The 19,134-nt window shown below is 39.6% G+C and overlaps 1 protein-coding gene across 1 annotated transcript; it reads right to left on the bottom strand.

The window, feature by feature from the left end:
- Positions 1-506: 506 nt before the first annotated feature.
- On the bottom strand, positions 507-18,300 carry arglu1a (arginine and glutamate rich 1a). Its single transcript, XM_063005582.1, has 4 exons — positions 17,774-18,300; positions 10,605-10,830; positions 6,334-6,417; positions 507-1,613 (listed from the first exon to the last, which is right to left on the bottom strand). Exons 1-4 carry the CDS (start codon positions 18,118-18,120, stop codon positions 1,449-1,451), a joined length of 822 nt encoding a protein of 273 aa, XP_062861652.1. The 5' UTR covers positions 18,121-18,300; the 3' UTR covers positions 507-1,448.
- Positions 18,301-19,134: the final 834 nt, after the last annotated feature.

The following is a 19,134-nucleotide window of genomic DNA, read 5'->3' on the forward strand; positions in this document are numbered from 1 at the left end:
GAACTGAAATTCCTCCAGGTTCCTTAAATAGTTTAATAATATTATGCACTGTAGACAGAGCAATATGCAAATCCCTTTATTGTTTTTAAACATTTCAATATTTTTTTTTCATGCATTTGTCGACAAACTGGAGATCCTCTGCCCATCTTTGCTTCTCAAAGACTTTTGTTAATTAATTAATGTTTTTTTTTTTACCTCACTGTTAATCCTAAATTGCCCCCATCCCAACTTTTTTTATTTAAATTTTTTTTTTTTTGCATTTCCAATCATGTCTGTGTAGACACCTGGCTGGCCGGCAGGACAGCTGATATTCAAACCCGGATCTCAGCAGTGGTTAGCGAGTGTAATAGGCTGCTGCGCCACCCGAGTGCCTATGAATAGTAAAGTGTGGCAGTTGCGCACACTACATATGTAGTGGATTTTTTGGTTAAAATTAGATCTTTTTTCAGTAATGTTCAAAGATGCAGCCGCAGAAAGAAAAGAAAAAAAGACTGGTACTTCAGACATGGCGGCCTATGTGAAGAATTTATTAATGAACAGTTCGTTTTAATTTACAAGACAGGAGAAAATTGTCCACAGTATAAGCTATAACCTAACACACACACACACACACAGAACAATCTTACCTGCATCTCCCGATTTCCTTTGTATTCAAACAGTAGACATTCACACAACCTGCACATTATTTACCTGAACTGAGGGTCTAATCGAGTCCAGATCAGCACAGTAAGTGAGAAGTGCTGATTGCAGACAGATCTCTTCCACTGTTTTGTCACATTCCTACATTAGCCAATGAACTGGGTCGAAGGTCGAATAAAACAGGACATACTGCTATTAACACGATTTGTTAGGAACAATGGATGACGGGCTATTCAGGAGCTCGCTGTGGGACCACAAACTCGCTGCACGCATACACGCTTCATTACAAATTCCCCCAACCCCCTCCTGATTTTTTTTCTTCCCCCACCCCAACAATGCATTTGAACCCACTTTTGGACATGGATGGCTTCCATTTGCCTCAACATCCAAAATCAAGGTAGCACCCTAACCCTTGTATGACCTTTCCAAGCACACACGTTTCACCGCGCTCGCACACACACACACACACATACGTACACACTCACTCTTCTCTTTGCTTTTGCAATTTAGTAAAAACCGAAATGGATGAAGACGGAGCATCATTTAACGTCGGAGGAAACATAAAAGCCGCTAAAACGTAAAAGTCTGTGGAGGTGGCCGCAAAGTCCAGCCTTGTGTCAGAAGGATCTGCAAACGTTTTCCCGGGTCAGGAGTTTGGGAAGTTTGTTCGAACCCACAGGAGAGAAACCGGCAGCAGGAGAGGCCTTTTTTAGATCAAACTCCTGGTAATTCTCTTCAAATGATCAAGTTACGTAGTTCTCATTCAGACCGAGGAAGGGAGAAAACGGAGCGAATGGGAGATAGAGTGATCACTCCGTGGCTTTGAGCGAGAAGGAGAGGCGAGGTCGGGACTTGCCCTTCCCCAGGATGATCTTCTGCTCTTCCTTCTGCTGTCTCTGCCTCTCCTGCTCCAGCTTCATTCGCTCCTCGTGGATCTTTCGCTGCTCCTCCACTATACGCAGCTGATCTTCAGCCTAGAGAGAAACACACAAGGTCAGATCCAGTTTTAACATTTAGAAACCTTATATTGATTTACAATCTGGGACACCTTTAAATCTAACACCACAATAAATGTTAGGACAGTAAAAAAAAGTCTAAAGACCAAGAATGAATGAAAAACAGCATGAAAAAGTGACATTTTACCACCTAATTATTTCATATTATTTCAAGTATTTCGTAAACGTACATTAATTCCAAATGTGATGCTTGCAACACATTCCAAAAATGTTAAGATAAGGCCACTGCAAGACTGGGAAGTGAGTGAACCCAACAGTTTAAGTACAGCATTTCTAAATGCAGATTTGCAAACAATTTAGGGATTTCACCATCCACAACCCATAACATTATTAACACATTTGTAGAATCAAGAGAAATCTTCATTTGTAAAGAGCAAGGCTAAAAACCTTCGATCAGAGTAACAGACTGCATTAAGAACAGGTATTCTTTAGTACAGTGATACCTTGAAACTTGACGTCAATTGATTCTGAGAGTGGCGCTGTATGGGAAACCTGTTATACGTTCCATGGTCCCATGGAACTGCATATATTTGAGACTAATGTAAAATAATGGGGTTGTTTTTGACATTTATACACGAAAAACACAAATATAAAATAAAAACACTGAAATACAATTGAGTAAAACAGTTAAAAATCAAAACATAAGCCTTCTTTGTTTCCTTAGGGCGCATTTATTGTTTGCTTGTTTATTTGTTGTTTTACTCCATGTTTACACATTGGTCATACTTATGGCCTACATTATGTACAGGTTATTTATTCACGTTCTTTGTCTAGTGTCCTTTTTTGTGTTTAGTTCTAGATGTGTGTTATCAGTCTTATATTTTTAAAAAATTGATCAGAGTCTCTGCTTTGGTTTTGTTAAAAATTTCAACCATTGTATTTGGTATTGCAAGTCTTTCACGTTCTAGGTTATATTTTGTGCACTTTGTTAATAAATGTTCAGTGGTCATTGTGTATTACAGTGGTCACATATCGGTGGGTGCTCTCCCTTCCCTTAGGGCGCATTTACAGGAGAAATTTTGGGCTTGCGATTTTTGCTCTTGCCATGGTGCTCAAAGTTAAGTTTAGGGGACGTCGAGTTACGAGGTATGACTAATTATATTTTAATACTTTCTTTAATTTTTAATACCTAGTAATACGTTTTGGAACGCTGTTTGTTACCCACACTCGAAGGTAATCAAAACTGTAACTCAGAGGTTAAATAATAAACATTTAGGATATGAATATCCACAAAACTTGGTTTAAATAAACAAAAATCCACATTATTTACCAACCAGATATTTTGTGCTCAAGATGTTTGATTATGCCACTCTGTTGACTTAATAAAAATACTCAGATACTGTAAATATACAGGGGCTGGACAAAATAACTGAAACACCTGGTTTTAGACCACAATAATTTATTAGTATGGTGTAGGGCCTCCTTTTGCGGCCAATACAGCGTCAATTCGTCTTGGAAATGACATATACAAGTCCTGCACAGTGGTCAGAGGGATTTTAAGCCATTCTTCTTGCAGGATAGTGGCCAGGTCACTACGTGATGCTGGTGGAGGAAAACGTTTCCTGACTCGCTTCTCCAAAACACCCCAAAGTGGCTCAATAATATTTAGATCTGGTGACTGTGCAGGCCATGGGAGATGTTCAACTTCACTTTCATGTTCATCAAACCAATCTTTCACCAGTCTTGCTGTGTGTATTGGTGCATTGTCATCCTGATACACGGCACCGCCATTGGATGCACATGGTCCTCCAGAATGGTTCGGTAGTCCTTGGCAGTGACGCGCCCATCTAGCACAAGTATTGGGCCAAGGGAATGCCATGATATGGCAGCCCAAACCATTACTGATCCACCCCCATGCTTCACTCTGGGCATGCAACAGTCTGGGTGGTACGCTTCTTTGGGGCTTCTCCACACCGTAACTCTCCCGGATGTGGGGAAAACAGTAAAGGTGGACTCATCAGAGAACAATACACGTTTCACATTGTCCACAGCCCAAGATTTGCACTCCTTGCACCATTGAAACCGACGTTTGGCATTGGCACGAGTGACCAAAGATAGCAGCCCGGCCGTGTATATTGACCCTGTGGAGCTCCCGACGGACAGTTCTGGTGGAAACAGGAGAGTTGAGGTGCACATTTAATTCTGCCGTGATTTGGGCAGCCGTGGTTTTATGTTTTTTGGATACAATCCGGGTTAGCACCCGAACATCCCTTTCAGACAGCTTCCTCTTGCGTCCACAGTTAATCCTGTTGGATGTGGTTTGTCCTTCTTGGTGGTATGCTGACATTACCCTGGATACCGTGGCTCTTGATACATCACAAAGACTTGCTGTCTTGGTCACAGATGCGCCAGCAAGACGTGCACCAACAATTGGTCCTCTTTTGAACTCTGGTATGTCACCCATAATGTTGTGTGCATTGCAATATTTTGAGCAAAACTGTGCTCTTACCCTGCTAATTGAACCTTCACACTCTGCTCTTACTGGTGCAATGTGCAATTAATGAAGATTGGCCACCAGACTGGTCCAATTTAGCCATGAAACCTCCCACACTAAAATGACAGGTGTTTCAGTTATTTTGTCCAACCCCTGTATGTGTAACCAACGGCTGAATGTCATTGTGTTTAATGTCAGTGCTTTACAGAATGCAGCTTTTGTATATTAATGGGTTGACAATTTTTTTTAATCTTTCGCCATTTTGTATGAAAGGTCAGCTGGGGACCGTGCTTTTGAGAGCAGCTTGGCCAGACATAATTGTTTCAAGTTTATTAGGACTTGAGTGCATGGCATTCAAGTCCAAATTAAATAAACTGTTACTTTAATTAAACATTATGAGAGGCAGCAGAGCATTTAAAACAGTGACACACGCGCACACACACCGTTTACAATGCTCAAACACAATTATCAGCATCTCTCTCCGCACGCCAAGAGCCAATTAAATACTTGACTGTTTCTGCATTAACATCAAACTGCTGCAATATTTCATAATGAAAAGTAAATGTGAACATTTATATATGTAAGTGTTGAAGTACAGGTTGACTAATGCAAAAGGTTAAATCTCTGGTCAGATTGTTTTATTTCATTGTGAATTGCATATATGGGGACAAAAAAACAAAATGTGGTATTTGCACAAATCATGGCACAAATTTGTTGCACGGTGTTAATAAGCATGTTTCCTGTAGTCCTGATGTCCTAACTTCTAATGCTTAGAGAAAAACACACAATTAAATAAGGTTTTTTGTTTGTGGTGGGTCTTTTTCCACATAACTGTAATGCAGCACTTTTTCATTTAATATAAACATTTTTTTTTTTTTTATGTTTTTACTGTAGAAAAAAAAACTCTTAATTGTTGCTACCATTCAGAAAAGTTGCTCCACCAAATACAGTGAGGTTATGTTTAATCTGCAATTTACTCCATTTTTTTACACTTGGGTATGAAAATATTCCAGCCTCACCATTATAAGTAATTTCTTGAATTACAGGTTTTTGGCAGTTGGTTTATTTTGCATAAAATGTGCAGTATTATAGACCCCCAACCATGTAGTCTAGTATTTAATATCAAGGATTAATTAAAAGTACAATGCACAAAACAATGTACAGTTATTGATTTGTCTTGCATTGTCTCCAAACTGGTCATTTTAACCTGTAAAACTTTGTAGAATAATGACTAGTATTGTATTTCTTTTGATGGGTAAAAGACACCAGGCCTAGGAACCTCTCCAGACTATAATTCCTATTATAATACAACACACACCAACCAGGCGTAACATTATGAGCACTGACAGGTGAAGTGAATAACACTGATTATCTCTTTATCACGGCACCTGTTAGTGGGTGGGATATATTAGGCAGCGAGTGAACATTTTATCCTTAAACTTGATGTGTTAGAAGCAGGAAAAATGGGCAAGCGTAAGGATTTATGCGAGTTTGAAGGGCCAAATTGTGATGGCTAGACGACTGGGTCAGAGCATCTCCAAAACTGCAGCTCCTGTGGGTTGTTTCCAGTCTGCAGTGGTCAGTATCTATCAAAAGTGGTCCAAGGAAGGAATAGTGGTAAACCGGCGACAGGGTCATGGGCGGCCAAGGCACATTGATGCACGTGGGGAGCGAAGGCTGGCCCGTGTGGTCTGATCCAACAGACGAGCTACCATAGCTCAAATTGCTGAAGAAGTTAATGCTGGTTCTGATAGAAAGGTGTCGGAATACTCAGTGCATCACGGTTGCTAGGCTGTTTTGGCCGCAAAAGGGGGACCAACAAAATATTAGGAAGGTGGTCATAATGTTATGCCTGAACGGTGTATGCTCATAATCTTCAACCATCTAAAAAACTAAGTTATGTCCCCCTCTGACAGGTGCGCAGCCACCAACCGCTTCTTTTCACTGGCAAGGTAAAAACAGTGCAGCATCAGGCGCTGAGAGCCACACACTGCCATCTGTGATTGTTTGCCCCCTTGTGCAGACACAGTGATCGCTTAGCAAACGTTGTTACTGCCCCAGCAACGATTAACCCACTTTTAGCCAGTCCCACCCCCTACGGACACACAACCAATCGTGTGTCTGTGTAGGCCCGGCCGGCTGAGTATTCTGCAGATTTTTAAGGCTCTTAGGGGATTTGGTATTACCAATATACATTCTGTTTTCTTTATACCGAGCTTCATAGAAAATAAAACGAAAACCTACCAGTTTGGCCTGAGCTTCAGCAATCTTTTTGTTGTTCTCCTCTAAAATTTTCTCCAACTCCTCCCGTTTGGATTTTTCTTCCTCCTACAGGGGATGACACGGTGACATGTTAGGCCGGGCAAAACAATTCAGTAAAAGAAATCTGCATCCATCCAGTCTCGCAAGCAATCACTCCTCCACACACTCTATACACAGCACCAGACAGATCTGCTCACAGCACAAAGAGCTCTCTCTCTCACCATTTTTCTCACACGCTTCATATTTTCAGTTGCAACCAGTAAAACCTTCGAGAAATGCAAAGAACTGACCCCACATATCTCTCACTCCCTCTCATCAATGATGAAAAGCCCTCCCGTGACTGACTTTAATCACACAATTAAATCCCCAGAACGTCTAACTCAAACATTCATAAGTGCATTCATGAACATACATACAGAACAATCACTGACTAAAGATTAAAAAAAAAGGCCAAATCGAATGGACAAGGTTATTACTAATTTATTTTTTTAATCTTTCAGCATACATAAGCATGAGATTTTACAAGAGAAAAAATAGAGCAAATAAGACATAGGAGAGATATAGTAGTGAATAGTTATAGCTCACCAATGCTTGTATACCTACGCTTTTTTCCTTTGACTGTGTACTGTACCTACACAACTGTTGATTAAAGGGCTGAGCATTTACTGCCTGGTTCCGCTCGTGTCCCGTCCTGGACAGCGCTGCGCTTCACCTTTAAAATCTCAGCTCTGAGACGCAAGCATGAGCTAGTGCTCTTACACAGCAACACCACATGCAGTATAGCACATTGTAGCACAGTCAAAATGATGGTGTGTTTGACAGGAGAGTGAAGAATGTCAGTAAAAGACGTTACCATGTGCGGACATGAGAGATCGGGGGGGACATCAGGCTATTACTGTTAAATAGGTTAACAACTGCAAGAACACAAAAATGGAATCATTATTTGAATGGCTGGTCATTACATTCTTGGATGAATCTGTGTGAGTGTATATACTCGAGGTGGTGCTTAATGCAGTGTGTGTACTTGTGCGTGACTTTTGCATGTAGGTGCAGCGGCAACCCTGAGGAAAAGCAAGTCGTGAGCACATAAGAGTATATTTACAATTCTGCACTTTGACAATAGATAAATTAGGTGAGGAGGGGAAAACGTGGTTAGAAGACAGTTCAGATAAACAACAAGAGATCTTTAAATAAAATAGGAGCAGATACGGAGGAAACATGGGGGAAATGGACAAATTCAAACAATCAAGTCTTAACAATAGAGGTTCTTTAAAATGAATTAGTGTAGGCCAAGAAAAAAGCCATACACTTGTTGTAGTGGCATGTTTCCAGTGATTCAAACACAACAGAAACTTCTCCTTTGCTTTGAAAAACAGAGATTAAAGATGGATGTAGTCCATCAAGGTCTTGTAAACAATTTAGCCATGACCCAGCATTTAAGATAATGGCAAATTATTTTTTAATTATATGTTCACTTTAAATTACTTCTATTTTTAAATTATATTTAAGCTTTCTTAATTTCAATTTTTAAATTTTTGTATTTTTCAACACTTAGATTTTAAAACATTTCTATTTTTTTTGTATGAATTTATATTTTTTGTGTACTTTGATTATTTTGTAATTACTGTGGCCGAGCAGTCACTAAAGCATTTCACTGCCAGTTGTACTGTGTATGACTATGTATGTGACAAATAAACCTTGATTTGATTTGAACCTTGCAACTTCTCGCTTTGTAAATGCAGTATATCCTCACAAAATTACTGAATCCACTTTAAATTCACACACGTCTTCTGACTTCAAGCTTAAGAAATTTGAACAAAAGGGTAAGTTCAGTAAATCAATTGCAGTGCAGTTAATAATTTCTGTTCCTGCACCTAACAAAAAACTCATGAATGAGGGTCATGAATGTAATCCCAACACAGCATTTTTTTTTAACGCTTCATGAAAATAAAATCTACAAAGACATGATTGGTTATGTCTTAGAGGTGCGGCGGAATCCCTGCAATGGATTGGAACCTGTCCAGGGTATTCCTGCCTTGTGCCTAATGTGTCCCAGTGGAACCGGACCTGCCATGACCCTTACCAGGATAAAGCGGTTGATGAAATGAAAGACAAGAAGAATGAGCTCAATATTTCTTACTGTAGATGCTCAAGCTTATAATGTATGGGTCAGAAGACGCTGTGTGTGTAAATTTGAAGATATCCGAATTGACGTTAGCTAAAACAAAAAACAAACTAATGTAGTGAAAATCCTTGTTTATCTTTACTGTATTATACACTTTTTCCACTGCACGATACACTATGGTAGGTTTTCGAATCTGTTTCCATCATCTGCTGACCCATACTGTACCTGAGTGGGCTGTATTGGCAGGTTGAGAAACAGTGCAGACAGTTAATGAGTCAAATAGAAACACTACTGGCAAAAACGTCCTGTTGGTGCTACTACAATTGTTGACCGGCACCGTGGTGGATTTGCTCTTAGTGTCTATTGGGGAACATTGTTACAGCCTCACCACTAGCAACCTTATGCGACTTGTTCAACTGGAAACGGACAATGGTGAATTAGGTATGGTATGGAGCATCTCTTTTGGGATCTTAATGCGTACCATTTTGTACTGTAGGGTACCAAGCTTTGAAAAATGGAACTACATTATCCTTACTAACTTTAATCCTCCTGGGCAACTGATATGACCAAGTTTGTGAAGTGAACCACTAATAGCCATAACTCCCACCGAAGGCTACTAAAAAGCGAGTGTCCAATTTTTTTTTTCATTTAGGTCTTTGTAGAAGAATTGTAAAGCTCTTATTAATTTATAAAAGGGGAAAGAATTTCTGAGAAGCAAGTCAATAATAAAAAATGCACACAGTCTGTAACACAGAGCCTGGAACAAGAGTGTTTACATCGATAAAAAAAAAAAAAAACAGACATCTGAATCAAAAAGTAGAACTGAGAAAGGCAGCAAAAAGAAAAAAAAACAGAAAAAAATAGGGTTGCTGCCATGACACAACATTTGCATTGCGTTGCTTTGAGAGGCCTAACATTGGTCCCACAGTTCCCTGCGTGATTAGGCTAATAGAGAGACACTGGACAAGTTTACCGAAAACTGGTCAACAGCTGACTGGTCAACTTGGTCACCTTAAAAATATAGGAAACTGAGAGTGAACCTGGAACAAGCTAGCTGTCAAAATGCAAAAAGCACCAGAAGTAGATAACGATTACTGTAGAAAGTAGTGCTGGGCGATTTTGCAAAAAAAAATAATAATCTCGATTATTTTAATGTTATTACCGATTGTCGATTACGATTTCGTTGTTCTTGTATAATGCAATTGAAAAAAGACTCAAATTTTTGATTTTGTCCTCTTGTGACTCTGGGGGGTGGATGGAGGGGGCACATTCTGCTTCTAACAATATAGACTACAATTCCCATGCTCCCACGGACTGTCACGTGACTAGCACATGGCCCCGGTCAGTCAATCCTGATCGCGCTAATCGGCTCCGGAGTTGTGATTCAGTTCGGCTGTGTTTGATTCAGTGACTTATTTGATCTCGGTGTGTCTCGTTTTGCTGATCGTGTTTGCGCTCCTTATTTCTGAATCTAACCGTTATAAATCCTTGTTGTCTTCTGTTTACTGTTTTAGTTTTCGCTGGTTTTGGACTGTACCTGATTTTGTACACTGTTTTTGCCCTTTTGATATTAAACTTTCCTTGATTTATATTCCGCGAGCGTCTGGTCAGTTTCTGCCTCGTGACATGTTAGTATTTTAATTAAAACGAGTATGTAAACAATCGCGATTGTCACATTTCGAACATCGGGTGAAAACGTTCATGCGAATTAACCGAATTAATCGTGAAAATCGCCCAGCCCTAGTAGAAAGTACTGTAGAAAGCAGTCAATCTGTATTATGATGCACAATTGACTAATGACTACCTGAAGGACAGGTTTCCTGACCAGTAATCATTTACACCTTCATGTTTTGTCATTACATACTGCCCCCAAACTACAGTTAGGTGAGTTTAGGTGCGATTCGTTCAGTCCAACAACTGATGACCATCATCTGAATCAGTGCTGACTCATTCTACCCTAAGACCTTTGAAATCTACAGGTTACAGGTGAATGCAACCTAACAAAAGATTTATAGCTAACCCATCAGACTAAGCTTGCAGCCCTTCGTTTGCACTCTCTCAAAGTAATGTATGCCTGGTTGTGCCATGGCGGCGGGTGAGATGGCCATTCCAAACGACCGAGCGTTACCTCGCGAGCTTTCTGTGCACTCAGTTCAGCCTGTCTTTGTCTCTCCAGCTCCTGCAGCAGCTGCGCCTCCATGATGCGCTTTGCCTCTTCAACACGCCGCAAAACTTCGTGCTCGATCTCGTCACGCCGTTTCTCGAGCTCCTCCTCTACTCGCCGGGCTACCATCTCCTCCACGCGCCGCGCTGTCTCCTCCTCGATCAGACGCTCTTCAATCTCCTGCTGGCGACTGCAGAGAAACAGATAGAGTGAAAAGATGCCACCTTAGTGAACCTACAAATGCTCTTTTGACTATACACACAGTCTGTGCTACAGCTGCATTCCAAACTATTGCACATGGTTTTGGACTAAGATGTCCAACAAGCTCATGCTCAAGTGGCCACACAGTGTAGTTACATACAGGGTTAGATTATAAGCCACATTAGTCTTGGACTTCAGCTGGACCTCCAAGGCAAGCCACCTAAACCTTAAATAATAAAAAGAAACTAAGTATGACACAATCAACATATCATGGTAGTGGCTATTGATTTAATTCGATCACTTCTATCTATTCTAATAATTAAGCAATTTTGTGTTTAACTCTAAACTTACAATCTTATTGTATACTTTTCATATTGGTAACCTTTTGCCTACATTAATAGAGAACTCTAAATGAACTCTTGGTGTATATCGAACAGAGCAGCCAACAATTTATGATACTAAGTTGAGGAGTCACAGTTTGCAGACGTTTTCACCCGTCAATCCCACCTGGTCAAGGATGCGTCTTGTGGCCAAGACCATGATGGTAAGATAAAAATTGGGTGGTTATGGCTTCAATGGTATAGTAAATCTTGGGTGATCTAGGGTTTAATGATGAAACGAAAAACTTAAATGATACAGGGTCAAACCAAATTCGGTAAGTGATATTAGGTGTCGCTATGTTAAATTGTAACCAATCATATGCTGTGTCTTTCATTATATGAATAAATCATGTATTTGTAACTGATTCATGTACTTGAGATAAAGCATGATACAATATTGTTAAGAGTGACTACCTGGGTTCATGAGCGCTACAAGGTATACTGAGTGAATAATAAATAAATATTTCCAGCACACTGTCCACCTTTTGCATTTCTGCTTTTTTAAATGTATGTATGGATTGCTAAATCATTATCCGCACAGTGTAGAAAAAGGCTTTGATGTAAGTAAACAAAGAATCCTGTCCTATTTAAGAGGTAAGAAAACATGTGTCGCACACGCACAATTGTAGATGAAAAGATTAAAATCAACTGCTAAACACCAGACCATGGAATACGATACCAACCTTCTCCAATGTCTGACTTTTTTTTTTGTTTTATTGGCATGGCTTGAACAGGGGTCACTTGAGCCATGCCCTGGGGTCAGCATCACTTCCAACCAAAAATGTGCAGAGCTTTTAGGGTTCAGATAGCAATCGAGCATTGCCTGAGGTTGGACCTAGAGCCTAAAAGCAACAGCCTTTTCGCTTTAACTCCCTGCATCCTGTTCTTTATTGGATTGTCTCTCTTTGTTTCTACAAAGATGAGACTTAAAACTCGGACAAGCGTGTAAAGATTTGTGTTAACCAACACCGGCTGCTGATCTCTGTGATTAGATTAGCAAACTGGACATCTGGGTGCATAAGTGTTAATTTGCAATGTGGCCAAATCAGCTGGGAGTTGAAATTAACGTACACTGTTTTAAACACAAAAAAAGCATTAAAGATGTTCAGAAGTAATTGGGGTTTATTGTTTATTTAAGCTTGCCATAAATTAGTAAAACTCAAAACGGGATCACAGTGACCAACTATGCACAAGCAAATATGCTTTGTAAAACAAATAAACGTTCCAGAAAAGCAGCTTTTCTGTTCTAGCATGACTGTGCCCCAATGTACAAAGCATAGAACATTAAGTGAGAAGGAATTTCAGAGGCCTGCACTAAGCCCTGACTTCCAATGCACTAAACATGATGGGATGAACTGAGACAGTAACCGGGTTTCCATCCAAACGTTTCGCAAGTGTAATGCACATTTATGAAATATCGGCAGAAAAAAAAGCGTAAAATGTTGCGTTTCCATCAACTACAGTTATGCGAAAAAACCTTTACATCACGTGAGAGACGTCGGGCAGAACGAGCAATGGCCCGTCTAATGTGGGCTCAAATCTCCGTGCCACGGCGACGTTCACCTCGCATCTGGGAACGTAAACGCACTAAACAATTTTGGGAGCACATTGTGCAGAACCATTTTTCAAACGAGTTTTGGATCTAGAATTTCAGAATGTCAAAATCAGCCTTTGATGAGCTATGCACCATGATCGGGTCATCTGTAGAGCCAAAAGTTACAGTCACCAGCCACCCGTGCCAACTGAAAAGAGGATTGCTATTGCCTTGTACAAGCTGGCCACTTGTGCGGAGTACAGAGTAGTGGGCGAGACGTTCGGCGTAACAATAGTTCACCGTAGTGTATACGCTGTATGCCAAGCAATGACATCAAAACTAATAAAACATTACGTCGTATTACCAAATGCGCAGGAGGCAGAAGAAATAGCACAGCGTCACTATGCAGCGCACCACATACCACAGGTGTACGGTGCACTGGATGGTACACACATTCCAATCCTCCATCCAGCAGTCGGGTACAGGGACTATGTAAATCGAAAGGGATGGCCATCGATTGTTTTGCAGGCACTTGTGGATGATCAGTTGTTGATTTGTGATGTATGTGTTGGCTCTCTCGGCAGCGCACATGACGCAGCAGTGTTTAAAACATCACACTTTTTAAGGTACACTACACACGTTGACAGTCATTCAGTTTTAAACTATATATATATATATATATATATATATATATATATATATATATATATATATATATATATATATATATATATATATATATATATATATATATATTAGAGATGGGACGATCGGGGTTTTTGGCACCGATTGCGATCTCCGATCTCCTTTCAGGGCAATCGGACGATAGTCGATTTCGATCGCGGGGGGCGGTGACATGCAATTTTTAGCGCAAAATCAGCAGTAAATATTAAAGTAACCAAACAATTATTTTTTTCACCCACAGGAGACATATCTTATTAGTCTAACTGACCACACACACACACACACACACACAGGTTTAATGTTATCCAGTTTAGTCTGAAAAAAACTTAAAAAGAGCCTCACAGTGAAAATAAACCGAAAGCAACAGCGTGTGTGTGTTTCTTTAAAAAAAACGCTTTGTTCACAGTGTCGCTTTAAATGATTCTGATTCAGGAGTCGAATGTGACGCGTAAGTTTCTCTCTCCGTTTTTACTGTTATTAATAAATGCTGTGGTTTTAAATAAACACCAGCTGCTACAGAACATTTTGTGTGACTTTCTTACATTAAAAAGCTTAATTAAAAAGCTTAATTAAACCGCTATTACCACAGAGCGGTCACCGAGTCAGACTCGTTCCGTCTGTGGAGCTAAAAGTTCTGATTACCCTAAAAGTTTAGCAGATGATCCTGAACTAACGAATTTGGTAATGAATAAACTTTTGCCTCTGATTGGCTCTGTAACGTTTTCTGTTCTCATCTACATCACAAGTAAGAACCGCTTACGATTTACCAAAGTGAACCAGGAGTTTATATAACGTGCTGATAGAATCGACTCAGATGTGACCGGGTTGAATTATCTTTTTAAAGTAAATATTACAATCAGCAAAATTACATCGTATGTATGATGCACAACGTTAATGATGTTATTTTAGGTCATGAAGAGCTTTCACGATGGTTTCTGTACGATGGTTGATGAATGGTGATGTGATGGTTGGCGCGTCGTAGCTCAAAGTCTGGATCAATCCACTGAGCTGTTAAGCTTAACATGATCTTTATATATCACACGATCGGATCGGCTACTTTTAGGAAATATCGCCGATCGCCGATAGCATATTTTGATTAAAAATCGGCCGATACCGATTCACAGCCGATCGATCGTCCCATCTCTAATATATATATATATACACACAGTCATGTGAAAAAGTTAGGACACCCCATGAAAACCTTTTTGAACATATTTAAACATATTAACATTTGAGCTTCATTTGAACAGTACTGAGAGATGGAGCTTATATAACTAAATACAAAAATTTTTTAATTACTTTTAAACACAAGTTGTAAAATGTAATGAACAAAAATGGAAATGTATTGTGAGGAAAAAGTTAGGACACCCCCACATTTAATACTACTTAAAATGTCTAAAATTAGAATCAGGTGCACCACATCAGCTGCAATGATTAGACCATTGTTAGATGACATTGGAGTTTTATTTAAACCTCAGACATAAGTTTGGTTTGCCTATGATTGTTGAAGTGAGTGGTATCACCATGGTGAGATCTAAAGAGCTCTCTGAGGCCTTCAGAAATAAGGTTGTAGATGCATATTAGTCTGGGACAGGATTTAAAAAGATCTCAAAACAATTAGAAATCAGCCATTCCAAATAATTTACAAGTGGAGAACATTTAAAACAACTGCCAACATGGCCAGGTCAGGCCATCCTAGCAAGTTCAGCCCAAGAGCAGACCGCAAGATGCATAAAGAAGTCTCCAATAATCCTACAATGTCATCACAGGACCTACAGCTAGCTCTTGCCACAGTTGATAGGAAGGTACATGCGTCTATCATCAGAAAGAGACTGCACAAGTTTGATTTTCATGGGAGGTGAGCAAGGAGGAAACCCTTGCTGTCAAAAAAACATCAGGGCAAGACTAAAGTTTACAAGAGAACACCTAGACAAAGACCAGCACTTCTGAAACAATGTGTTTTGGACAGATGAATCCAAAGTTTAATTATTTGGGCACAGTAACAGAAGACATTTTTAGCGCAAACCAAACACCGCATTTGAGCACAAGAACCTCATACCAATTGTGAAGCATGGAGGTGGAAATGTCATGGTTTGGGGCTGCTTTGTAGCAGCATGGCCTGGCAAGCTCTCCATTATAGAATTTACAATGAATTCTTCCCTGTATCAGAGGGTGCTTGAGGAAAATGTAAAAAACTGTCCAAAAACTGAAGCGGAAGTGGACCATGCAGCAGGACAACCACCCAAAACATTCCAGTAAATCCACCAAGGAATGGATCAAAATAAATAAATTGAGACTTCTGGAATGGCCAGGTCAAAGCCCAGATCTTAATCCTATTGAGATGCTGTGGGCTGATTTGAAACGGGCTGTGCATGCAAGAAACCCCTCAAACCTCACACAGCTGAAGAAATTCTGCATGGAGGAGTGGGAAAAACTTTCCACCAGTCGATGTCAGAGACTGGTAGATGGTTATAGGAAATGTCTAATTGAGGTTATTTCAGCCAAATGGGGAAATACCAGCTATTAGGGCATAGGGTGTCCTAACTTTTTCCTCACAATAAATTTCCATTTTTGTTCAGAATCATTACATTTTACAACTTGAGTTTAAAAGCATTTTTTAACATTTTTGTTGTTTAGTTATATAAGCTCCATCTCTCAGTACTGTTCAAATGAAGCTCAAATGTCCATATGTTCAATATGTTTAATGTATATATATATGCGTGTGTGTGTGTGTGACTTAGAGCTTGAAACGTCAACATTTATTCGCAAAACTTGTTTCCATCCCCTTTTTTCGCATTTTGGCGATGCAATATTCTAACTTTTCCACCTCGTTCAAGCGTGAAACCTTTTTTTCGATATTTGGGTCTTTTTTCAAATTTTGAGCTTTTCCATCCAGGTTTTTTTAATGAGCATTTTCAAAATTCGCAAAAAGTTGGTGGATGGAAAACCGTCTAGTGATTGCTGGTTAGGTTTGACCTTACAAATGTATTCCTGTATACTCGGGTAAAATTGGACATGAGACAGTGGTAGCCTAGTGATTGTAATTGTGGGGACAGTTATAGCCTAGTGGTTAAGATACTGGACTAGTAATCAAAAGGTTGCTGGTTCAAGCCCCCACCACTAGCAGGTTGCCACTGTTGGGCCCTCGAGCAAGGCCCTTAACCCTCAATTGCTTAGACGATATAATATCACGGTAATGTAAGTCGCTTTGGATAACAGCATCTGCTAAATGCCGAAAATGTAAATGTAAAATGTAGTGAGTAGAGCTTTGGGCTACCAATCGGAAGATTGTCAGTTTAATTCAAAGCTCTGCTATGCAGCCACTGTTGGACCCTTGAGCAAGGCCCTTAACCCTGTCTGCTCCAGGGATGTCGTACTATGGCTGACCCTGCGATCTGATCCAAGCTTCCAAACAAACTGGGATATGCAGGAAAATAATTCCATTGTACAGTACAAGTGTATATGTATATATGACAAATTAAAAAAAGTTTGAACCAAACATGGCAAGCCCAGACTCAAACCTCTATTTCTGCTTTGGGATTTTAATGTGTCCTAGTTAAGTAATATTGACTTATTAAATGTAAACGATGTAAAATTAAATATTAAATCTGTGTTTTTAATAAAAATGATATCAGTTGTATAATAAACTCTATTGCAGCACTAAAATGTCTGTTTAAATGTCCAAATATGAACACATAAAATATTACTTTAATTCAATAGCTATTTGTACATATTTTTGTAAATAAACGCAGACTTTCTCAGTACTTAATGTAAAAGTTGTAAAACATTGTAAAGAATTAACTGGAAAGCCTGTCACTCTGTTTATGTCATTGCAAATCTCTGGACATTTAATGGCAGGACACTTTTGTAATTTTTCTATAAAATTACATATTGCATATATATTTATTCCTACCAACATTGTACTGCAATACTTAATAATCCTTTGGCCTATGTAATTAATAATTTTTAAATAAGTCTTTTATTTACTTAATACTTTTTTTATATTGTACCTTGAGCTGTTGTAATACTTGACTTTCCCTCTGGGATTAATAAGGTGATCTATCTATCTATCTATCTATCTATCGATCTATCTATCGATCTATCGATCGATCGAAAAGTTGATGGTTGTCAATATTCTTCCACCCGTTATCTGCAAGCCCCGCCTCCAGTGTTGTGATTGGCCAGCCAATTTGACAACTCCAATAAGGAGTCTGTTTACCGGTACTACAACAAGCAATGCGGATAAGGCCGACAGACAACGGGTAGGAAAAAAAAAAACCTAGCTCAATACATTGTACTGTGCTAATGTAGCAAAGCACCAAACAGTATCTTACATCTTCCTCTGTCGTTCCATCTCTGCTTTCTTCTCCTCATCCTCTTTCCTCTGTTTCTCCTCGGCGGCGGTGCGCTTACTCAGTGTACGGCCGAAAATGTCCACTACTTCGCGGGGAGAAGCGGCGCGGGCCCGTTCTCTGTTGGATTTGGAGCGGGACCGGGAACGCGATTCTTTGCGGCGGCTGCGCTTGTTCTCACGGGAGCGCGAGCGCTTTTTGCTCCTTTCTCGGTCTTTGGAGTGCGAGTGGGATCTGGAGCGGCTCACGCGCTTCTTACTGTGCTTAGTGCCTCCGCTGCCCTTACCGTGTTTAGAGCGCGACGAGCTGCGGCTCCGAGAGCGGCCCATTCTTTCACCTGTAACCCCTAAATCACGTTTTACAGCGGCTCTGAATCCCACCTTTACCTTTAAACCAGCGAGGGTTCAAACCTACTACCTTTAATGTGCAACAAAAACACAACACACTGCACCTATTCACCCCAACACAAGGTACCCAAATACAAGCAAATATGGCGACTGTCTGTCCGGAGTACGAGTTCCCAGCAACCCTTGCGCCTCGGCTCTTCTCGGCTTTTTCCGTATCGTTTGGCTACGACAAGAGAAACGCTTAGGTACTCGGCTCCTCTCGGGATTTGTCGTGTTGTTATGGCAACAGCTGCGCTTTTAACACATTTCTTTATACATTTATACATGAATAGAATAAAATCACAGTTTATAACTTTTTTTATCAAAATATACACATAATTAAAACACATATATTTATATATCATAGAAGAAAAAGAACTAATACAAATACAGTAATGTATACAAATACAAAACCCTTTCCAGAAAAGTTGGGACACTTTCTAAAAATGTAATAAAATCTATAATTTGTTAACTCAGCTTTATTTAACAAAGAAAATAAAAATAAAAGATTTTCAGTGTTTCAATGACAAACTTATTTCTATTTGTTAAATATAAACTAATTTAGAAATTGAGGCCTGCAACACACAAAAAGCTGGATCAGAGATATTTTACCACTGGGTCACCTGACCATTTCATTTGATCATACATTTTAATTGTTTGGGAATTGAAGGTACTCACTGTTTCAGCTTTGTAAGTGGAATTTTTGCCAGTTTTTGCTCGCTGGTGTTTTTGTGCAAAATTAATACAGTCGACCCTTGACTTACGAATTTAATTGGTTCTGAAGGGCTGTTCTTAAGTCAAAGTGTTCGTTAGTTAAACCTATTTTGCCCATAAGAAATCATGTAAACAGAATTAATCCGTGCCAGACCTCCCAAACCACCCCCTTACCTAACCTTTCTAATGTCTTAAATGGTCTTTTTTGTTATAAATACAAGTATATTTGCCCTTGAATCTTAA

The sequence above is a fragment of the Trichomycterus rosablanca genome, chromosome 12 (genome assembly GCF_030014385.1).
Source record: "Trichomycterus rosablanca isolate fTriRos1 chromosome 12, fTriRos1.hap1, whole genome shotgun sequence".
Classification (NCBI taxonomy): Eukaryota; Metazoa; Chordata; class Actinopteri; order Siluriformes; family Trichomycteridae; genus Trichomycterus; species Trichomycterus rosablanca.